Here is a 23,137-nt window from a genome sequence, read left to right on the forward strand (position 1 = left end):
CTTTGCGGTGCTTCAAGGTGGCGGCGCCCACTGGCGCCATGAGCGATCTGGAGAGCAGCAGCAGCAGCGATGCGGAGGAGCTGGACCGGTGCCGCGAGGCGGCGATGCCGGCCTGGGGCTTGGAGCAGCGCCCGAGGGGCCCGGAGAAGCCAAGAGCCGGTAGGGGACTATGTTCGGGGAGTCTGGCCGAAGGGCGCAGGATCTTCCCCTGCGGCCTGAGGATGGATGTTGAAGAGGGAGTCCCTGGAATTAGACTTCTTTCCGCGAGGAGGCTCCAGGGCCTGGGTGGGGTTCAGAGTCAAAGCGCGGACAAGTTCAGCAGGGAGGGTTGTTCCATTATCCCCTTCAGAGAAACCAAGTCATCTGAATGTCTCTTGACTTTGCTTCCCTGGGTCCATCCTAACTGTCGCACCCTGGGCAGCCCACCACCTCTCCGAGGTGCCTGCGACCCTTACTGGGTTTTCGCGTCCAACCTTTCCCCGCCTCCAACACTTTCTCACTCCCTGGGGCTGCCAGCGAGCTGTGTCCTACACGTCTCTCTGACCGTGACTCCCTAGTGCCTTGGGAATAAATCCAAAACTCCTTAACTTAAGGGTACCTAATCCCGGACAAAATCCAGAGGGTCCGTGAATCTGAATGGGAAAAATATTTCATCTTTACTTTCATTAATCTCTGTTTGAAATTTAGCATCTCTTTCCATCATGCATGTGAACAAGCCACAGTAGCCTTGGCAATACCTGTTACTTTGTCTTAACAAAAGTCGCAGATTTTCAAATCCCATTACAGTCTTTGCAGATACATCAAAAATATTTTATTCATAATAAAATGTTGAAAAAAATTATTTCCACTCATCCCTGCTTTAAAATTACAGTAATATTTAGACCCATCAGTAGATCTTATTTAATACATTAATGAAGAAGCACATATATTAATACTATCCCAAATTTGGCTTTTTACTATTAATGATAACTGAATTTCAGTATCATTGGTTTTCTTTGTAATCCTATGTGTTACATTTTTTGCATCTAAAACATTCTGAGAAGGGATCCAGGCTTTACCAGACTGCCAGAGCAGGCCATGGCAAAGAACCCCTGCTTTTGTTGAAAAGGACTTACAAGCCCTTTGGTAATCCATTCCCTGCCTGCCTGTCCCTTTTTGCCTTCCTGCCGTACTGCACACTTCCCGTAGGTAGGCTCCAGACCATACTGTGGGCACCACAACTCTGCAGTTTTCTCTTCATTTTCTATAAGCAGAAATGCCTTTCCATCCCCATCACTTACTAGCAGTAAAAAATTTGGGCAAGGTACTTAAATCTCACTGTACTTAAATTTCCTCATCTGTAAAGTGGGGGTAATGGTAGCACCTACCCCATAAGGTTGAGAAGGAACTGAGATGATGTATGTGCAGTGCTTGGTGCACATTAAAGGCCCAATAAATAGCAGCAATTATGTGATCGGTCTCTTTTCATGGACTGCTTTCCCCCTCCTGTCTGACTCCCACTCATCCTTTAATAATACAGCTGAGACACCATCTCTTCGGGAAAGCTGGGTTACATGCCTTCTCTCCACCATCATCATAGTTTGTGCGATTCCCTTCGTATATAATGCTTTCCTTTCTTCTACAATTGCCTCTTTATTTATCCTGTCTTTTTTCCTTTCATCCCTGCATCCCGAGCACCTAGAGTCAACTCTGGCCTGTACTTGATCCACAGATATTTATTGAGCGAGAGGTTACATGATGTGAACTTCACGAGGGCTGGTATCCCTTCACCATGGTATCCCCAGGGCCTACACAGTGGTCAGGAAAATAGTTCTTAAATAAATGAACTTGCCGGAAAGGCACCTCTAATGAATGTGGAGGCTGAGACCCCAGCCAGACTCCCAGTCCAGTGATCAACATAACTGAGCCCCCTTCTTCTGTCTCTTCCACAGCACTTAGCACACAGCCAAGCACATAGTAGGCACTCAATAAATACTGGAATCAAATTACACTTGCTTGTCCAGCATGGTGGTTAAGGGGGGGCCTCTGGAGCCAGATCGCCTGGGTCTTCATTCCAACTCTGTCGCTTATTGGCTGTTTGACCCTGGCTAAGCTATTTTACATCTCCTTGCCTCAGTTTCCTCTCCTGCAAAATGGGGATAATGGTAACCCCCACCCCATGGGGTCATTGGAAAGATTCAATGAGTTATACATGTAAATCACATAAAATAGTGCTCGGCACACAACTGATGCTATAGTCGTTTCTTCTATAAATACTTTGGTGTTCGTTATTTTCACAGGTGCTGCAAATACTCAGTTGCCAACCACCCAACCGAGCCTCAGGTACTGTGCACTTTGGGTTCACGTTTCACGCATTCATTCATTGATATTGCTCCCCTGCTGTGTGCCAGAGGCTATTAGACCCTGGGATGTCAGTGCGAACCAGACACATGTCTTCCCCGCCCTCATGGGGGCAGCTTCTGAGCTGGCAGTAAGTGAGGTCCTTTTCGTGTGTGTTGTAGGCACAAGGTGGATGAGCACGAACAAGACGGCAACGAGCTGCAGACCACCCCTGAATTCCGAGCGCACGTAGCTAAGATGCTGGGAGCCCTGCTGGACAGGTAACCTGCCCTTATTCATTAATACGAAGAGTAAGGGCTCCCATGGCCTGGAAGCTCAGAGTGTGTAAGTCGGCATCGCAGCAAGCATGTGGCATCTGTCACCTCATCGCTTCATAATCACTCTACCACGAAGGTCCTGTCGTTGTCCTTCTTCTCTAGATGTGGCAACAGGCTCCCCTCTGTGAGAGGAAGCACTTGCTTGAAGTCACAGGGAGGAAGGAGCAGAGTGGCTTTGACTCCAAAGGCCCTGCTCTTAACCACTGTGCAGTCCTGCTACCACGAGAGGAAGAGGGGAACCCGAGCTCATTCCCTCTGCAAGAGGGCAAGGGACCGACTGAATTCCTGTTTCTTGGGTGCTTTCTGTATGCCAGGCACTGTGAGAATACAATCTGTAAAGATCCAGGTCAGCATTCCCAAAATAGGTGCCTAGAAATGCGAGTCCAGAGTGTGGCTCTTGACAAAAGGGGTCCAACAGCAAAGAGGAGGAGAAACGCTGCACTCTGCATACCCCCGTGCCTGGGAGATTTAGATTCCTAATAGTGTATTCAAGGCCCTGAGAAGTCCTGCAGTAAAGAGACCTGTGTAACTTTGTTTAGCCCAGTATCTTGTGAATTCATTTGGCCACAATGCCTCTGTTCCATGGATGACTGATGGCGTGTCATGGGACGTGTTCCGGGATACGCTGGTCTACATCCATCCCCACTTGACAGAGCCCTAGCAGGGTTTTTTTTTGTTGTTGTTGTTTTTTAATATTTATTTATTTATTTGGTGGCACCGGGTCTTAGTTGCCACTCCAGGGCTCCTTAGTTGTGACATGCAAACTCTTAGTTGCAGCATGTATGTGGGATCTAGTTCCCTGACCAGGGATCGAACCCGGGCCCCCTGCATTGAGAACACGGCATCTTATTCACTGTGCCACCAGTGAAGTCCCCAGCCTAGCAGGTTTTGAAAAGGAGATTGAGGGTGTTCAGGCCATAGTCCTTCAATTTGAAGTAGTCATTGAAAAAGGACAAATAAGCCTTCCCAAAGTGCACACCAGCTGCTCTTCCCAGACAGAATGTTGGGCCAGGCCTCAGCAGCCTGCACCCTCATGGCATTAGTGCCAGTCCCCCAACCTGGGAATGTGTTAAACATGTTTAGGAAGGTCAATTAGCATCTCAACCCATGGGAGCGGTTTTTCTCCATGATGGTTCGGCTTCAGGGTGACCAGGGCCTGCCTGGCATTGCAGGGATCCACAATGGATGCTTCCCTAGGTGGAAATCCAACAGGATGCGGGTTACACGTGGTCAGGATATTCCCTGCAGTGTTCCCATATTTCTCTCCAAAGAAATGATACTCCAGTTGGTCCCTTGTGTTAGATCAGGGTTTCTCATCTTGGCACTATGGACGTTTTGGACTGGATCATCCGTGGTTGTGCGGGGCTATACCGTGCATATAGGATGGTTCGCAGCATCCTTGGCCTCTACCCATGTGATCCTAGTAGCGTCTCTCCACCAGCTGTGACAACCAACTGTGTCTCCAGTCATTGCCTGGTGTCCCCTGCGGACCAACGTTGAACCACTGGGTTAGATACTACCCAGGTCAGGGGCGGCGCCCAGTTGGGCCAGACCGCGTCTCCGCTCCCTCTCCCCAGACCGCGTCCCACACAGGACTTCGGGGAGGCCTCTGGCACCTACAGAAGGCAGTTAGGAGAAGCACCCAGTGCATTGCTGTGTTCGCTGCGAGGATGTTGCTGAGAGTGTCGGTCTCTGCGGTGCGTGTGAGGTGACTGCCCCGACAGCATTCCCCCAAGACCTGCTTCCTGGTCTCGTCAGTTCTCCCCACTCTCTCTGTGCTTCTAGAGAAAGGGGGTCCTGTGAAGCTCATTGCTTATCTTGACAACAGTAGTCATCTTCAGCATCGTTGTAGCTGCTGTTTACTGAGCACTGGCTTGCAGCCAGGCTCTGTGCTCAGGGCTTGGTATCCACTGTCTCATTTAATTCTTGTGACAGCCCTCGGAGGTGGGGACTCTTATTACTCGCAGTGTAGAGACGGGTAACAAAGGCTCAGAGAGATGAAGTCCCTTGTTAGTAAGTGACAAAATCAGGATTCAAAACCCAGGTCTGAAATCTGAAAAAGGTCGGTGGGTTGTAGCAAAGTCAGTTTCCCAGTTGTGATAACGGACCCTAGTTACACGCAGTGTCACCAGAGGGAGAAACGGGGTGGGGGAGAGTCCGTGGATCTCCCCGTATTATTTCTTGGCACTGTAAGTCAATCTACAATTAACTCAAGTTTTTAAAAATTTAAAAAAAACGAACAACAACAACAAAACCAGGTCTGCCCTGCTCTAGGAGCTGACCTCTGAACTGTTTTTTTCTAGACTGGTCATATTTCCCTTTTCGTGCTTGCTGCCAGGAAGTTCAGAACAAAATGTGTACCCGCTGTCTAGCAAGTGTGTAGGGCTTCCTGGCTACACGTCTGGCTCTTTCTGTCCTTCCTGCTCTTGTTTTCTCTTTGCCTTACTTGAAATTGCACTCATTTTGTTGTACTGTGAGTATCTTCAAAACTTCTTCAGCACTTTCTGGAATAAAGTAGGGTTTAAACCAGTGAGGCACCGCAGTTTGAGCTGGCACTATGGACATTTGCGTCCCCATCAGGCCAGGGTGCTCTCCACCTTTGCACTTAGTATCACATTACCCTACCCCCTCCACTTAAAGGGAGAAAGGCAAGTTTTAATTAAAAAGAATTCATTGTTACCCAGAATCTCATCTTAAATCCACCATCTCTTCCCTTAGCTCCATTACCATCTCAGAAGTAGTGAAGGAGCCAAGAAAGGCTGAGGTACCGAGAGGCGTCCTGGAGGATGATGGTGAGCAGTTATACTTTGCTTTATTAAGTGCCTCCTGTGAGTCTGGAGCTGGGAAATACATTTTTGGCATTTTATCTTCTTTCATCCCTGCAGCCCCTGTCCGAGGCATGTATTATGGTGATCCTGTTCACAGGGGGGAATCGTGAGGGGACTGGGTCTCTGAGGAATGCAGACACTGGCCCGAGGTGACCCTAAGCAGGAGTGCCTAGCCACTGCATCCTGCAGCCTCTCCCACATGAGTCTCTGTCCCCTGCCCAACTCATTAGCCACTCTGCGAGCTGCCTTAGGCGGGAGGCTCAGCTGCTGACTCCCTGAAGCCTCTGAGGGCTTGCTGACTTGATTCGGCAGCCGGCATCCCCTCAAGCACCCCATCCTCTCACTGCAGCAGGTAGCAAGTGTGCCTCTCATCCCACGATGCACCGTTTTGTAGTTAGACAGGAGCGATGCCCGCTGGACTGGGAGCTCCTTGAGGGCAGAGATGGGGCAGCCTCGGCCCCTGGGGTGCCCCTGGCGGTGCTGACTCCGCCCTTGTGGGTTGCAGGCTTCCGCCTTTTCTTCACGTCCATCCCTGGAGGCCCTGAGAAGGAAGCTGCTCCCCAGCCCCGCCGGAAACGGTTGCCTTCCAGCTCCAGGTGAGATGGCACACCCACTCCTCCAGTTCCCTCGTTGTTGCCTGTGTTCTGTCTTGGCCAGTCCCCCTGCCCCTGAAATAGCCAGGCCAACTCCAGTGAGGTCCAGGCCCAGAAGGAGCCCTGTCAGTAGCTGGGGAAATAGTACCTCAGTGGGAGGGGGAAGAGTTTCCACTGGCTGTTGGCTTTGGATGTTTACTGCTTTTCGAGCACCCATCTTGTGCCAGACACTGCACTCCTGGGACATCCCTGTGAGGCCTGGGCTCTGTTAAGATCCCCAATTTATAGATGAAGACACTGAGGGTCAGAGAGGTTAAGTCACATGTGAGGTCACACAGCTGTGAAGCAGAGAAGCCAGTATTGGAACCCAGCTCTGCCTCACTGCCAAGCCTGAGTTCTCCAACTGCCACTCTCTGTCTGTGGCCGCTCTCTGGTGGCTTGGACAGAGGCAGCGAGAGGCAGCTTTGGGGCCCCGTCCCGACTCCAGCTGACCCGGCCTGCACTCCCGTTGCAGCAGCGAGGACGGCGATGAGTTGCAGCGCTGCCGGGAGGCGGCTGTGTCAGTCTCTGACATCATCCAGGAGTCCGCCATCCACGGCCCTGGCAACATGGAGAAAAAGGCAAAGAAGAAGAAAAGGAAGTGGAAAAAGAAAGCCAAGGAGGACAGCACCAACCTCGCCCCCACGGCCACCACCGCAAGCAAGGCCGCATCTGGGGAGCAGGGAAGGGAGTCCACCGGGCTCAACGGAGACCAGGCACCGTTTGGGACCAAAAAGAAGAAAAGGAAGAAAAAGGCAAAGAGGGCCAGTGAGACCTCCCCGTCCCCGCCAGCAAAGAGTGCAGCAGCCATGCCTGCAAACTGAGCCCTGCCTGTGAGCACGGGGCCCAGCTCAGGCAGCTACAGGGTACAAGGCATGTCCAAGCCCCGCCTCCCTCTCCAAGTGCAAGGACTTGGCTTGCAAGTCTAGACGTCGCCCATGACTGGGGCTGGCCCAAGGGTCGGGGCAAAGAAGCAGTTGTAGGGCGAGCAAGGCCTGCCCTTCTGTGCTCCCACTGGGGCTGGGGCAGACCCGTGGTACCAGAACATTCTGTGGTCTCAGGAAGAAGGAGGAGCCTCCCAGTCATTGAAGGCTGATGGCCAAGTGGTAGAGCTTCCGCCTTCTCAGCCTGGTGTGGGACATGACCTGAAGAAAACGAGGGAGGGTGTCCCCGAGATGCCAAGCCCCAGGAGGAGTTTTGTGCATCTCCCTCCAAGCCACACAGACCTGATATAACATTGTCTGGAAAAGAAGGAGAGAGATCCCTGCCTCCACCTGGTTTTCCAGAATTTTCTTTCTTCACATTGTGAATACACCATGCATGATCATGTCTCTGAGCCAACTGGATAATTGAAAATAAATTGTCGAGGGACCCAGAATGTAACAGAGGGATTTGGGTGCCGCCCTCGTGTCTGTGCTGAATCCTGATGAGCCACTATAAGTAAGCATCACACAGGAGGGGTCCTGCCTACACCCCCAGAAGTGTTCCCCTACCCCAGCGTCAAGACTTCAGGAAGTGTCACAGCACTCGTGGCCTGGGGGATTCGTGGACCTATGTATCCTGCAAGAAGGAGCAGAAGTTCAAGGTGAAGGTGAAGTGCTGGCTTCGTTGCCTGGCCTTGGAGATTCGGCAAAGCAAGGAAGACAGAGGTGGGATGTGAGAGCGTGTGTGCCGGCCCCATCCCTCCTTGGGCTCCTGGTCCCCTTCCGCCCCCCCCCGAGCCTGCCCAATCCCATCTGGGCGATGTGTGGACAAGCAAGACGTTTCAACATGTTCCTCATTTACTAAGAGTTAAATAAATGTACAGGCTCGCCCTTAGCCAGCTGCAAGCTGCAGGGGATGCCATTCCCCCCTGGTTCCTTCCTCAATCCAGGATGGAGGCAATCCACTAGGGCTGGGTTGTCTGCAGCAGCCCCAGGGAGATGAGCCCTTGGTTGGCATGGCTCCCTTGTCCCTCAGGACCTCAGCCTCCCCGGGGTGGGGGGCTGTGAACGCCTCCCCTCAGCTAGCTGGGTGCCAAGCTTCCAGGCGGCAACCTCTCCTCTGGTCTCGCCTCTCTTCTCCCTCTGGGCCCTTCAGCTCTGCCAGCTGCCCCGGCCTTACTGCCTTCTGAGCTTAGCAGCTTCTCCCCCAAAGCAGGGAAGGGTCTGCTGCCCCCCGACCTTGACTTGGCACCAGGTACAGAGTCACGAGTCTCCCATAGGAGCAGGGACAACACCTAGGCCTGCGGGGGTGGGGGGCTTTCCAGTAGAGGTGAGATGTCAGGCTGACATCAGAAGGTGTGATGCACAGGGGGACAGATGCCCAAGAAAACGGGAGGTCATGGCGGCCGGGGAGAGGGATGGCTCAGGACGAGGGAAGCTAGAGAGGCCTGCTTGCCCCAGGCCCTGGCACAGAGGAGCCACTCAGGCGATGCTTATGTGAGGGGGGACAGGTGGGTCCAAATGGGTGTGTGGGTTAAAAGCAGGAAGGGGGGCTGGGTGGAGTGGCCTGATTGGGGCACAGGTGACAGAATGGGGCCACGTTGACCTGTGACCTCTCTCCCAGCTACACAGGCTGGTGTCCTGAGAAGTGTGGCTGGCAGTTCCCTGCGGGGTGCCAGGGATCTCCACAGGCCCGGCCTGGGGGTACCAGAGTCCAAGGCTGCCCCCTTCCGTTCCAAGTGACAAGATTTACCCTGAGCAGCAGGGACAGTCCCTCCCGAGTCCCACCAGGAACAAGCTCTGCTTCCAAGCTCTGCACGGTTCCCTCTTGTGCACTGAAGCAGCCCTCCTCGGGTTCGGGCGCCTCAGAACACCCCCCTTTTCTGAGGGGAACAGGGTGGGGACTGAGGCACAGTTTTCCAGAGAAGAGCAGCAGCCTGGGGGCAGTGAAAGTTTTGCAGGCTCAGATGTCTTGGTCACCCCTGCAGCAGGCTGTGTAGGCTCCAGGGCCCATCCCCTGGGAGGCCGTGTCCATGGTTACTGGGAGGAAGAGGCCATCTGCGTGGAGATGAAGGTCTCAATGACGCTGTGGTTGGATGGCAGCAGGTGGCTATGGCCGTTGGTGGAGTCAGAGCTCTGGTACAACACCAGGCTGCTGGAGGACACTGCAGAGGCAGAGGAGGCCGCTGGCTGCCTGCCACGCCCATCCCGACCCCTCCCCGCCCACCATCCCTAAGGGGTACTCGGGATGGGAAAGTGGCACCTCGCCACCTCCTGAATCTCAGCAGGTGACCGGACCCCAGAGTCACACCTCTGCCCTTGGGCCTTGTTAACCCCCCGCCAGGCTCCAGGGCCACGAGGGAGTGGCCTTCCCAGCACATTTTAGTGGGAACATCACAGAAGCGCTGGTGAGCCGGTGTCGTGGTTAGTTTTATGCGTCAGCTCGGCTGCCTTTTAGTACCCAGTCATTGAGCCAAACCCCAGCGCAGGCGTTGCTGTGCAGGTATTTTGTAATGTGGTTAACACCTACGTCAGTTGACTTTAAGTAAAGGAGAGTTCCCTTGATAATGTGGGTGGCCCTCATCCAGTCAGTTGAAGGCCTCAAGAGCAAAGGCTGAGGTTTCCTGGAGAAGGAGACTGCAGCATCACTTCCTACCCTGCAGCTCTCAGACTCGCCAGCCCTCACAGTCGTATCAGCCAATTCCTTAAATATATGTGTGTGTGTGTGTATTCCTATTGGTTCTGCGTCTCAGGAGAACCCTCAAGAGAGCATGAATGGGCTTTGAGTTTGGACCTGGGTTCAGGTCCTGGCCCCACTACCTAGTGGCTGTTGGAAGCGCTACCAAGTCCCTCTCCTCCTTCAGTGCTTTCTCATCTGTAAAACGGGGATGCCAACACACACCTCATGGGTAGAGCACAGAGCCTGGACCGTGGAGCCCTCAGTGACTGTCCCTATAGCCACCAGGGCTGGATGGAGGATGCTGAAGCTCACACTTAGCAAGTGGCTGCCCTGGGTCTCAAAGCCCGGCAGCCTGACTCCAAAGTGCCTGCTCTTCACCCTGACGTTGTGGGCTGCAGACTCAGGTCTTCAGGGAATGGAAATGTGTGGGTTGGGTGGGACGTGGTGGGCTGGAGAGCCCACACTCTGTGGTTGCCATGGGGCAACACGAATCCTGACTTTGCGAGAGGAGCCAGAAGTCTATGAAAGCTCTTAATTTTTAGCTGTTGGCAACGAATTCAAAAAAATGCTAAACCCTGAGCTGAAGCAACACATCCATGAGTCACTTCTGGTCCCCAGCAAGCCCAGTTCTTACCTCATGATTACCCCCTACCACCTCTTCCGGTTATCTTTTTCCTCAACTGAGTTAATAGATGTTCCTGTGAGACAGGCCCATTTCCTGTGGTTTCACACCCCCCTCGGCTCACTTCAGGGGAGCACAGGTGCCCCCTCGCATTTACCCCCTCCCTGCCCCCCGTCTGCTGCCCACGACTTCCTCCCCAGCTATGGGGACGGCGGTGGGGGGGCAGGGAAAGGCCACTCACCAGTGGGGCTGGCGCTGAGCCGATGGGTGGGCTGCAGGTGCTGGATGCCAGCAGGGTCCTGGCTGGGGATGTGGATGGTGGCAGCCTGGGACGCTGGTGTGTGAAGCCCAGACTCACTGGAGGCCTCAGCGTCTGAGGTGAAGACCTGGCAGAAGGGCAGCTCTTGAGCCCCCAGGGTGTGCACTGGGGCAGGACCCAGGGAGGGGCCGGGGTAGGCCTGGGCCTTACCTGCTTGGTGGGCGTGAGGCTTGCCAGGGCGCTCAGGTTGGTGGTGTCGGTGATGAGCATGGTCTGCGGAAGCAGGCCCGTGTGGGCGTACTGCGCCACCTCGGGCTTGTGGCTGTAGAGGGCTGGCCGGGAGGGAGGGAGAAGAGAGGAGGACACAGACTTGGCACCTGGGCTGGGCTGGACCCCTCCCAGGAGGGCCTCAAGGTGGGGGGCTCAGGGGAAATGGGGCGTGGGCCTGGTGAGCAGCCCAGTGGGGCAGTGGCTGGGGACTCAGGGCTGATTTCCAAAACTGGGAGCTCCAGGTAGAGGGGTTGGACGCTCTCCCCAACCGCAGGGGCTTGCTCTGCCTGTCTCGGTGGAGAGGAGCCTGGGCGAGGCTGGGAAGCCAAACCCAGCTCCTGCGGTCATCTCGAGAGGACAGGTGTGAAGGGCAACGGGAGGCACAGGTGCTGTTAGGGCACTAAGTACCGGCCTTGGAGGGAAAGGCCAGGGCTCCTGTTAGGGGTTGAGGAGGGGGCAGCATTTCTGCATCTCCAGGACCCCTCTCCACAGTCTAACCCAGAATTTCACCTGCAGTCTCCAGCCCCACAAATACACACACAGATGCCAGTAGAAAACAACATAAATCACGTATTCTCACATGGACTCAGATGAAAACACAACCACCCACATACACGCATAAATGGTGCCCTCAACCAAATACACAGATGTTCAAGTCCACAAGCCCTTATCCAAGAGTCCAAGTTCCGGAAAGGTCTGAAAGCCAACAGGTTTTTGTCTGGTTGGCACTAGAGCTCATTTGGTGGCAAAATCTGACCTGAACCTGATGTGAGGCTGAGCCTTTATTAACCCACTTCGTGGAATTCTACCTTTTGCTGCAGGAATCATGGTGTTTGATGACAGGGTGTTGCCCCAAGCCCTGCTGGGAGGTGTGTCATTCATGGTATATGCACCACGTTACCTTTCTAAAAGCTGAGAAATACATATGGCCCCAAGGGCACACGTGGGTGTGCACACACAAACACCCACTCACACAAACCCATGTGCGTGCATACGCAACCACACGGGTTCACACACTGAAACGTATTCCAGCCCACAGACACTCATCTGAGCACCCGCAGAGCCCCCGTCACAGAAGCACTCACACTTGAATCAGACACACACAGACCACAGCATCTGCCAAGCCGCCCTCTTCCCCTGGGCTCAAAGACAGCCAGTCTCTCCCACCACCTCCCCCAGCAGGGGGGCTGAGGGGTGCTCACCATGGGGGCTCTGCAGCTGGGCCATGGTGGCCATGAAGGGGCTCTGGGCCACGTGGCTCTGCACGGAGGGCATGAGCGGCTGCTGGTAGGAAGGGTGCAGAGGCTGCGAGAACTGGACGGGCTGCAAGGTAGTCAGGCTGCTGCCCATGCTGTTGATGACTGGCACGCTCTGTGCCTGCGTGGAGGCCAGGCCTGGAGCGGGAGGGGCAGGAGTCAGCCAGACCTCCTGCTGCCTCCATGGCCTCCCCAGGCCCAGCCCTGACCCCCAGGGGCACCATCACTCCCTCCTAGGGCCAGTGGGTAGGAAGAGGGGACAAGGTAATCAGGAAACAGCCTTGTACTAGGAACCTTCACTAAGTTACAGCCCTGGCAAGTTAACTCCCCCTCTGAGCTGCTAGCTCGTCATAAGGGCAGGGGGTGTGTCAAACTAGGGTCCCTGGAGCCCTGGGGTTCCACAATGATGCAAAGGCCCTGGGGCTTAACTCTCTGTACCTGGCTCCCAGCAGCTCCCTGTCTGTCTTATATATTGAGTTTCTGCATAATAGTTCTGAATAAAGTTTTTCTGGGCTTTTTTTTAAAACAAACTAAAACCTAAAACCTAGAAAACTTCAGTCCCCCTTGCTCTGCTCTGTTTTCCCATAGCTGTTTTCCCTTTTAAGGTACTATGTAACTTATGTATTGGATTGGCCAAAAAGTTCGTTCGGGGTTTTCTGTAAGCTGTTAGGAAAAACCTGAACCAACTTTTTGGCCAACCCATATTCTGCTTATTGTCTGCCTCCCGACTTGGGTGGCTGAGATTTGGGGCTGTTCGGTCCACTTGTGTATCACCAGTGGAACACGGAGTGGGCACTCAATAAATACATGAAGGAATGAGTCCCAGTGGCTCATCCTGCTCCTGGATTCTGTGGGAGCCCCATGAGCCCCTCACCCAGATGCCCCCGTCTACCCCACCAGCTTACCAATGACCAGGGTGGAGGCGCCCGTGTTGGTGAACGTGGGGCCCAGGGAGGCAGGCTCACCAGGCCCTATGGCCATGACCCCGGGAAGCGAGGCCATGATGAGGTTCTGGGGCTGCTGGTTGAGGCCCGGGGATGTCTGCTCCAAGCTGTGCAGTGCTGTCAGGGTGCTGACAGGGGGCAGGGGGCCCCCAGTGGCCGAGACCTTGGAGGGGAAGCCAAACTGAGTCAGGTGGGGTCCCACCCTACTTCCATGGGGACTGCTCCAGAATCTTCCAGCCAAGAGGAGATTGGCGGGGCGGGGGGGGGGGGGGGGGATGGGGCGGGACACTCACCAATTTGGCTTCTGTGCTCAGCAGACTGTGACTGGGCTCCAGACCCGTGGGGGACACTTGATGCAGGGGTGCAGACACTGTCACCAAGGGACCACCACTGCTTGAGGGCACTTCCGCCCCCTCACTGGTTGCAGGCTGTCCATAGCGCACTCCTGGAGCGGGAGCAGTGTCCAGCCTCAGCACCCCACTTCCCTGCCCGCCTCCATGGTCCCCATCATTCCAAACTGCATTGGTTTGCGCAGACCCCCCACCCCATCTTTATGCAGCCAGCAGACTTTGCTTGAGTGTCCACTTCCTGCCAGGCCCTGTGCTGGTTGCTTCCAACTCCTTGAACACAAGTAGGTGCTCAATAAAAGACAACTGAGCCAGGGACTTTCCTGGCAGTCCAGTGGTTAAGACTCTGCGATCCCACTGCAGGGGTCACGGGGTTTGATCCCTGGTCGGGGTAAGATCCCGCATGCCGTGCAGTGCAGTGTGGCCAAAAAAAAAAGACAACTGAGCCAAACTGAATTGACGGTAATGAAATTAAACCACAGCAAACTTGAGTTGAATAGAATGAACTGGAATTAGTTGAATGAAACTGAGTATCATTGAATCAAACCAGAAATGAATTGAGTTTGATTGAGTCGAATTGAATTGAATTGGATTGAAATTGAACTGATAGAAAATTAACTGAATTTCCTTGAAATGCATTTAGTTAAACTGAATCAATTGGGAATTGGATTGGATCAAACTATTCCAAATTTAAATGAACTAAATTAGATTATAATGAGTTGAACTGAATTGAATTGAATTGAACTGAGCTGAAATGAATTGAGTTGGTTTGATCTGGAATGAGTTGAAGTAACTGAAAGCAAGTGAGGGTGGAGTGGATGGAATGGAGTACAGTGGGGAAGTTGAGTGGTCAATGGAATGGAGAGGAGTGGAGTGGATAAAACAGTGCAAATAGAGTGGGGTTGGAGCTGTAAGGAAGTGCTAAGAGGTTTCGGTGGCTGCTGCCACTGGGGTGGTGCTCCCCAACTCTCCCACCCACCCCCATATTCCCTCTACCCACGGTCCCAATCCCCCTGCCCACATGGCACTCACCGTGGACCTTACCAGGGGAGAGGGCTGGTGGGGGCAGGCCAGGGGAGCCGTGGGCAGGCAGCGCAGGGCCTGGGCCTGGCCCTGGTGGTGGCCCGCTGTACGTGTCCATAGCCAGCTTGTGCCGAAAGGCTTCTTCCTTGCGCCGATTGGCAAACCAGTTGTAGACGCGCACCTCTGTGACGAGGTTGGAGCCCAGCCCCTGCGCCTGTGAGGGTGACACCCCCCTCTGGATGCACTCCGCCCTGCAGAAATGGCCACTCATGAGCCTCTGGATCAGGCACAGAAGAACCCTCCCCTGGGGCTGGGGGGAGGGTTCTGAGAAGTAGGGCTCTACCTGAGTATTTGCTGAGGCTGGCAGACCTGGGTTCCGAGCCCAGTCTGCTGTGCAACCTTGAGCAAGTGACTTAGCCTCTCTTAATCTCTTCAGTTATAGAGTGAGCCCAGTAAGTGTAGGGTTGTAGTGAGGATGAGTGAGACGAGCAGCCACTCAAGGGCTGCTTGGGTCGGTGGGGGGTGGGTGCCAGGAATGGAGCTAGGTGTCAGACACTGAACAGGAGCTGAGAACTCCTGGGCCAACAGCAGGAGCTCTCAAAACCTGGGGAGCCTCCCTCAGGACCCAGAGCCCCCCTCGCCTACCCCCAGCCCAGACCAAACCAGCCCTGCTGACCACCAGCCATTCTACCTGTTACACTCCTCCACCAGCGCCTCCCGCTCCTCCTTGCTGGGGTTCTTCTGCCTCTCATAGGCCTGGAACAGGATCTGCTGGGATGCTGGGCCCCATTTGAAACGGTTTCTCCGACCCTTCTTGGTTGGTAGCTCATCGCCCGTGGGCTCTTCAATCAGCCCACCCTGCCCTGCGTGGGTGAACTCTGTGGGCACAGAGAGCCATTAGCAAAACACTGGCCAATCCCACCTTCCAGCATTGGTTCACCATGCTGGAATTGGTTCACCATGCTGGAATTGGTTCACCTAACCATGCCCGTGGTTCTTTCTCATTCCTAGGATGCTGAGCCAGAGGAGCTTACAGCTAGAACTTAGAAATCATCTAATCCAGTGATGACAGACACACAGCACACACACCACCCCTTTCCTAACTTGTGTCCAAGGGAGACATCACTAATCAACCCCTGCGTACTTTGCTACCAGGCCAGGATATAATCTCACAGTCCTCAATACAAGGCTCCAGGTAAGCATCAGCATTTGTTCACATTTGACACATATGCCATCCCATTTTATAGATGAGGCATCTGAGGATCAGGGAGGTTAAATATTTTTCCAGGGTCGCACAGTAGAGCAGAAACTTGAACTGTATCTCCTGAGTAGATTCCGCGCTATTTTCAACATTGCAGCCTTGAAAATCAAGCTTAAAGTATAAGTATTAGCCAGGAGAGAAGAGACCCAGACACTTTCTCAGCTGGTTCTTTGGTAGGAGGCCAGTTAATGGCGCCTCCGAATAACAGAACAGCTAGTAGCCCTTCAAAGAGCAGGGGAAATATGTATATAGCCAGTATATACATACAGTACCCCTGGAAGGTTACGTATGAGACCAGGAATGCCAGTGGCTGCCTTAGGAGAAGGACACCTAATTTTTATTGTAAAATCTTTACTTCTATTTTTTATAAATTCAGTGTGTATTACCTTGAAAACCTGGATAATTATAAAAGCAACATCAAAAACATTTTTTTTTTTTACACTTAGGCTCAAAAGTGCGGAAGGGCACTTAGGATTTTGTGGGGTATGAGGCCCGGGTTCCCTAAGCACACACCTCACCTCGGAGCCTCTACTGCCCTTCCTTCTGCCTGAAACCCCATCCCTGCATCTTCATGGGTCAAAATTCAACTCACACTTTAAGACTTAGTCAAAAGATCATACTTCTAGTTGATCCTTCCTGATGCCCCTGCCTCCCTGAGGAAGAGATTATTCTCTCCTCCTCCACCAGCTCAACCTTGGAAACGCTTTCTGTAGTGCCCTGCCCTGGGCCTGGCGCACGGTGAGTGCTCACCGAATCATAATGATTTGTTCTCCTGCTTCCCCTCTACACAGGGAGCTCTTGGAAGGCAGGGGCCCAGTTCACCCACCCAAAGAGGATGCCCAAGACCAACCCTCCTCCCCTCCCCCAGAGCGCCTTGCGCAGAACAGCTGATACATGCTGGTTGAATCCTCCCGACTTCCTCTCAGTCTGCCTGTCCGAGGAATGGGGTGGGAGGCTTCCAGCTCCCACCCTCGAGCTGCGGGTAGTCCCAGGCCCTGCCGGGAAGACAGGGCTGCAGTCGGTTATTACTTACGCTGGGCCACCTCTCGCTGCTTGCGGACGTACCAGGTGTACAGGGCGGCTCGCTTCTGTGTCTTCATGGGGGTGCCCTTGTTGAGGTGCTGGGACAGGTGGGATTGGTTGAGGCCGGTGGTGTCGACCACCTCCCGCTGCGGGATGTTGTGCTGCTGCAGGTAGGACTTGACCATCTTCGCCACACGCCATGGGTCCTCCCTGGGGGGGGAGGCGGGGGGACAAGGACAGGCTGCTCAGCCCAGGGTGGGTGCTGGGAGCCCTGTCCACCCGGGGGGTGAGGATGGTAGATGGAAGCAGGCGTGGAGCCCAGGAGCCTGTACCTAGACTCAGGGACAGGAGGTATGGGCACTCATGCCAGGACACAAGGACATGGGGACAGAGACTTGCAGACACATACACATGGCAGACATGTGGACACAGGCCCCAACCAGTCCCACACAGACATAGGAACAGATAAAGGTTTCGAAACACAGACACACAGAGACATGGATACAGATGTAGACAAAAACAGACTCCCCCGGGAAGCTGCACAAGCCAGATGGGGAGGGTACTCATCTTTGTGCCTCCTTTAAAGATTTCCCACCCCCCGCAATTCTACCTAGAAATGTTATTTGTGGCTGTGTCTTAACCACTGTGAGAGACTATAAACACCTGGAGGGCAGGAACTGTCTTGTTCTCGGCATCCAAAATAGGCCTGACATAGAGTGTGCCCTTGGTGAATGCATGAATGAATGAGTGGATGGATGGATGGATGGGTGGGTAATGGGATGGTCAGTGCATTGATGGTGGATGGTGGGTGAGAGGATGGATGGATGGATGGATAGATGGGATGTTGATGGGTAGATGTTAGATGGATGGGTGGATGGGTGGGTGGATGGATGGATAGATGAGAGAGATCTACTGGAAAAAAATTGGGGTCTGAAAACAAGGAGAGAAACATGATTCTCCCACTTTACATCCAGGGCCACTGAGGCTCAGAGCACTGTGTCACTTGTATCTCTTGCCGAAGGTCACAGGGTTAGCCCAGTAGAGTCCCACCCCAGCTTAAAGTGTTTGGTTCTAAGTCAGTCTGTCAGATAAAAATCACATAGCATCAAAACGCCTCCTGAAAATCTGCACTAAACCCTAGATGGTGGCGCAGCCAGTCTCCCCACAGCACTGAGGCGGGTGGCTAATTTCTCAACAGAGTCCCAGGTGAAGGGGTTAGGGGCTGGCATCCCAAGGCCTTGTAAGAAAAATGAGTGTGTCTGAGCATGGAATCCCACTCTGTGGGCTCAGTTCTCTCACTCGAGGGATTCAAGGGGACCTGAGGCCACCTGTGGCTCAATCTCCTGTTCTCCGCTCACTGTGGGGAATGGAAGGGGTCAGGTTGCCTGTACGATAGAAATTCTTCTCTCTCCCTCTTCTGCTCTGTCTCAGCCCTCCTCTCTTCCCTTCATCCTCTCTTGAGCTTCTGTTACAACCATGTGTCAGATACAACAGTGCTGAAACAGGCAGAGCTGGGATTTAAACCCAGGTCTGTGTGATCCTAAGCCTGTGTCCCCACAGCCTTGATGCAGCAGTTTGCTTCTAGAATTGAGGCATATGTGACAAATGGCATGTGTAGGAAGTGATTCATCTCCATGTTGTTTGCCACAGCCAAAGATTGGAAACAACCTAAGCATCCGGCAAAAGGATGCTGGTTAACCAAATTGCATGCCTCTGTACAATGCAGCCGTAAAAACCCACTGAGAAAGCTCTGTACAAGCCCAGATGGAACAGTTTGTGTGGTAGGTCTGTTGTGCTATGTGTGTAAAATTTTAAGTGGGATAAAAGAAGATTTCTACATATTTGCTTTGTTCACATGAAATACCAGAAGTATACAGAATGAACTGGAGTCACTGATTGGATGCTGGGGACAGGGTGAGAGGGGAGGGTTTTCTCTGTTATTCTTCTGTACTTCATAAATTATGTATCAATAATATAGTATCATATAATATGCTACATATGCATATATAATGTTTAAAAGTGAATTGTGAAAAAAAGAAAAGAAAAGAAACCCCCCAGTGCTCTGAAGCCCACCCCACACTGCCTTCTCCCCTGGCCCTTCTCTCTTTCCTCAAAGAACCAGTCTCGCCTGCGTCCTTGACAATGCCCTTCCGAGACATGAGGGCACAGAGCCTTTCATCCACTTTGGCCCTCTGACTTCCTCCTTTTTTTATCAGCAGTTCCCATACAGGCAGGGAGGAATGGAAGGTGGGGACAGATATAGTTAATCAGCAGTCGGTCCAGCAAAGTCCCATTTGTGTAGAAATGATAGCCGTGAGAATTCATGTTTCTTGAGTATTTATGGTGAGCCAGGTAAGGGCTGGTCATTTAAATCTTACAATAACCCTAGGAAGTATGCCCATTTTACAGGTGAGAAGACTGAGGCTCAGAAAGGTGAACACTTGTCCAAGGTGACTTTGCTGGGACTCAAGAATATTTCACTTTCCTGAACCCCCCAACCTCTCCCCAAGCCCTATCTCCCTGCTTTCGTAGGAGCCTCACCTCCCCCGGTCCCCGGGTGCCAGTCAGAGCTGGGAGGGAAGGGCAGGACAAAGTCCAGCCTTGTGCTCCGTGGCAAACATGTTTATCTGACTCCGGGGCTGGGCTGCCCGATAGCCTCCCTCCTCCCCCAACTGCAGTCATCACCCTCCTGAGAGATCCTCCCTCCCTCTGTCTGTTCTCCAGAGAGAAGGAGCCCAGTCTTCCTTCAACAGGGCCTCTCCTGGCTCAAACTAAAGATTTACTGTCTGTCTCTGTCCTTCTGACCCCATGTGTCTCTATCTGTCTCTGTTTCTCTCACTCTCTCTCCTTCTGTCTCTGTGTCTCTCTGTTTTCTGCTCTCTTTCTCTCCCCCCCTCCCCCCCCACACACACAGTCTCCAAGAACATGGCTCTTTGCAGGACATTTTCCCCAACGCAGAACTAAGAGGCCAGGTCTCCAGGCATCTCCTGCTTTCACTCTAATGGGTTTGAGAGTCGAACCAACCTGGGTTCAAATCCCACCACTGCGGCCTCGCGCCCAATGTGCACATGGCCCGCATCTCCCCTGTAACACAGCGGGAAATTCACGCCTGCCTCCCTGTTCTCTATTGGGAGAACTGAATGAGTGTCTAATAGGAGTGAAATGCTGAGGACAGGGCCAGGCACACAGTAAGTGCTCAGTAAGTGGAACAATATTGTTACCAGCAGCAGCAGCGACCTAATCCTGGGACCTCCAGCCCCACAGCAGAGGGAAGAGGGCCCAGGAAAGGTGAAGGTCTGCCCACAACCCCCTCCTTCCGCCTCCTGCCAGTTCTAGGGTCAATCAGAGGTTCGAGGCTTTGGGCCTCTTGCTCCCTGGCCCGTGGGGTTTCAGTGGATCCAAGGCTTCAGAGCTGGGAGACCAGCCTGAAGGCCACTCATCCGGAGGGGGAGCCGAGTTCTCAGTGTGAATCCCAGCTCTGCCACTCACTCTCCGGGTGGCCCTGGGAAGTTTCTTAACTTCTATGCCTCAGTTTCCTCAACTGTGATAGGGAGCTAATATTTCATAGGTTGTCAGGAGGAGAAAACAAGCTTAATGCACTTGTAAGCGCTTCGTGAGTCCTCGAGCACTACGTGGAAGTGGTCGATGGTGACATTAACAGCAAGAATGACCCAGGAGGGTAAAGAGGGAGATAAATGTATCAAGGACAGGCATGCCACCTCAGGGTGCTGTGCAAAGTGTGGGATTAGGAGGACCTGGGTCCAAGTCCTGGCCTTATTGCTTTGTACGAGTTACTTTGGGCAGGTCACTTTGCCTCTCCGAGCTTTAGTTTGCTCATCTGTAAAATGGGACCACTGATAATAGCAACTGTTCGTTGCACTCACATGCTTACCCTGTGGGTAAGCGTTATGATCAGCTCTGCCTTGCAGAGAACACTGGGACTCAGAAAAGTGAAATTGCCTGCCTGAGCAGAGCTGGGGTTCAAGCCCAGGCAGGCTGGCCCCAGTTAGGGATGTCAGATTGCCCCACCTTGGCCGCTGTCTTCCTGGGTCTCAGTGCCTTGGTGCTGCCCAACGGAGAGGACCAGAGACCCTCAAGATTGAGTTTGAGCTGCTCAGGGACAGGAGGGCCCAGGAGGACACTGAGGAAGGAGCCCTGAGAACGTGTTACTCCCTTGGCCATTACAGCAGACATCCCCAGGGCTCAGAGAAGCCTAGTCCCTCATTCATTCATGCTGTGTGTCAGCACTGGGGTGGATATCAGGGGTCTGAGCGGTGAACAAGCCTCTGGAAGAGCTTCTGTTGTCATAGCAGGAGATAGAAAACAGACAAAATAAGGTAATAATAAGTAATGATAAGTTTCAGGGGAAAGCCAATGGAAGTAGTGGAAGAGGGAGTGACTGTGGTGGCATTTGAGCAAAAAGAGGAGAAGGAATTGACCGTAGGAAGATCTGGAAAGAGGGTTTCGGGGAGAAGGTACAACACATGCAAAGGCCCTGAGGTGGGAATCAGCAAAGTGTAGTGTAACTGGAGGAAAGTGAGGGAGGGAGGGAGGGAGGTCCGTCAGGAAGAGATCAGGGGATCAGGGCAGGGAGTTTGAATTGTACTCATTGTCCGGGTAGGGAAACGGAGGCAGGAGGAGAAGAGACTTGCCCGAGGTCACACTTGGTCACACTTGGCTTCCACGGGAAGCCCTGCCTCTTCACCATCCTTTCCAGCCTCAACCTCCCCCACTGGCCAGGCCTTCATGGGGGTCCCCCACCCCTCTGCAGCCTGTGCCCTGAGGCTCAAGGCCCCACTTTTTCCCCTCGGGGCGTTTTCAGATCCCTTTTGTTACCTGAACAATAAGTAACCCAGGTAGTTAGTTATAAACCCCGCAGGAACAAGGAGCTGGTTGATAATTTATAGCAACATCTCAAATTTAAATGGAAAGTAAATAGCATGCTGTTAGCATTAAAGAAAACCCAATCGGGCGGGAGGCAAGCACTCCAGCCTCCTTGCAGCTTGGGGCGCCTCGCTCTCTCCCCAGCCCATTCTCCCAGCTGCGTGTCAGCCCCTCTTCCCTCCCGGCTCTGCTGGTCCGCTCCACTCTGCTTCTCCAGGCCTCTCTCTCCATTTCCCCTAACGCCCTGTCTCTTCCTCCATGTCTCCCCTCTCTCCCTCAGCTTCCAGGTCTCTGCTGGTCCCCAGGGAGCACTTTGACCCCTGCTTCCCGCTCGAGTGCTGTGGATCAAGCCTTTCCCTCCACCCATCATCCCACCAAAGGGGCTGCTGATCAAGAGGCCCCACCCAGCCAGGTAAGGCCTTTGGCACTCCCTGCCCCCACTCTCCCCCGAAAGCCCCCAGTCCCATCTGGGGCCCTGAGCAGGACTGGCCCTGCCCCACCCTTGTCCGGGTTGCCCTCGCCCTGGGTCTGGAGATGCCAGACTCTGCCCCTCCCCTGCAACGCGGCAGGGCCCTTTGCCCTCCTCTTCCTGCCAAGTCAGGGGGCCCTGGCTACTCCCCTGCCTCCTGCCCAGGCCCTCAAAAGGCCTGTCAGGCCCTGAGAGCTCCCTGAGGCAGGGATCCAGCCCTCCCCAACCCCAAGCTGGGATCAGGACCTTGGACAGAAAAGAGGTGGTCTTTGGGACTCTTGCTCAGAACCCCCAGACACCCCCAGCTGGCCCCTGGCCCCGGTCATGGTGACTGAGGGCACCAAAGAGAGTGGGTGTGGAGCCCCAGCTGGGTGGCCTTAGTCCAGCTCCGTCCCCCTCAGAGCCTCAGTTCCCTCATCTGAGGAGCAGTTGTCCCCAGGTGCCTCCAGAGTTCATCTCAACACTACCCGAAATGATACCTGTGAAACCTCAGCACGTGCCCACCTGGCTGTTAGGATAGAGGTTACAGAGCCTTAGGGGAGGGGCAGTCCCTGCAGCCCCCAGGTTCCCGTTCCCTCACCTCCAACCTCCCCCACCCCTGCTCCGTGCGAAGTTGGTTGGCTCAGGCTTCCCCAGGCTACCAGCCCTCCAAGTTAATGATCACAGGCCTTATCAGAGCCTTTTGCCATTTATAAATTTATAAAACAAAAGAGAAATAATAAAGCCCGTGGGTAATTAGTAACCAGGTCAGCTCTGCTGAGGAGAGGGGAGGCATCGGGCTCAGACCCACCCAGTTCTCCGGGAGATGGGGAGTCAGCCAGTGGGTGGGGTACAGAGTGGGGAGGCTTCTAACGGTACCCACTGGTGAGGGGCATGGCCTGAGGCTGTGCCGGAAAGGGGAGCAGCTCCCTTCCTAAGGCTCCATTTCCCTCAGGTAAGAAAGACCTGGGTTCTGCTGACTGAATGCTTAAGTTCCGGGGAGGCCAAGCGGGCCCCCCAAAACCCCAGCCTGGGCTCCCCCTCCCCACTGGTGCATCCGGGTGCCTAGCAGGGAAGTTG

The 23,137-nt window shown here is 53.8% G+C and overlaps 2 protein-coding genes across 4 annotated transcripts in view; one reads left to right on the forward strand and one right to left on the reverse strand.

Annotated features, from left to right (window-relative positions):
• CUNH12orf43 (chromosome unknown C12orf43 homolog) lies at positions 1 to 8,548 on the forward strand. 2 transcript variants are annotated; one of them, XM_029223792.1, is made up of 6 exons: positions 1 to 159; positions 2,280 to 2,322; positions 2,502 to 2,600; positions 5,376 to 5,449; positions 5,991 to 6,081; positions 6,596 to 8,548. In XM_029223792.1, exons 1-6 carry the CDS (start codon positions 39 to 41, stop codon positions 6,939 to 6,941), a joined length of 774 nt encoding a protein of 257 aa, XP_029079625.1. In that variant the 5' UTR covers positions 1 to 38; the 3' UTR covers positions 6,942 to 8,548. The 2 variants fall into 2 exon arrangements, with proteins under 2 accessions (XP_029079625.1, XP_029079615.1); XM_029223782.1 differs by having other exon boundaries at positions 6,593 to 8,528.
• The window catches only part of HNF1A (HNF1 homeobox A), a 24,394-nt gene continuing 9,718 nt past the window's right edge, over positions 8,462 to 23,137 (reverse strand). Inside the window, exons 2-10 of one of the 2 annotated variants that reach the window (XM_029223764.1) lie at positions 16,736 to 16,935; positions 15,133 to 15,319; positions 14,451 to 14,692; positions 13,365 to 13,516; positions 13,033 to 13,234; positions 12,074 to 12,265; positions 10,812 to 10,933; positions 10,584 to 10,728; positions 8,462 to 9,205 (exon numbers count right to left, since the gene is read on the reverse strand). In XM_029223764.1, coding sequence (XP_029079597.1) covers positions 9,078 to 9,205; positions 10,584 to 10,728; positions 10,812 to 10,933; positions 12,074 to 12,265; positions 13,033 to 13,234; positions 13,365 to 13,516; positions 14,451 to 14,692; positions 15,133 to 15,319; positions 16,736 to 16,935 — 1,570 coding nt within the window. In that variant the 3' untranslated portion in view covers positions 8,462 to 9,077. The remainder of the gene's footprint in view (positions 9,206 to 10,583; positions 10,729 to 10,811; positions 10,934 to 12,073; positions 12,266 to 13,032; positions 13,235 to 13,364; positions 13,517 to 14,450; positions 14,693 to 15,132; positions 15,320 to 16,735; positions 16,936 to 23,137) is intronic. The other variant, XM_029223771.1, reaches the window with a different exon arrangement.

This window comes from Monodon monoceros, unplaced genomic scaffold (genome assembly GCF_005190385.1).
Source record: "Monodon monoceros isolate NGI ecotype Baffin Bay Population unplaced genomic scaffold, NGI_Narwhal_1 Super_Scaffold_1, whole genome shotgun sequence".
Classification (NCBI taxonomy): domain Eukaryota; kingdom Metazoa; phylum Chordata; class Mammalia; order Artiodactyla; family Monodontidae; genus Monodon; species Monodon monoceros.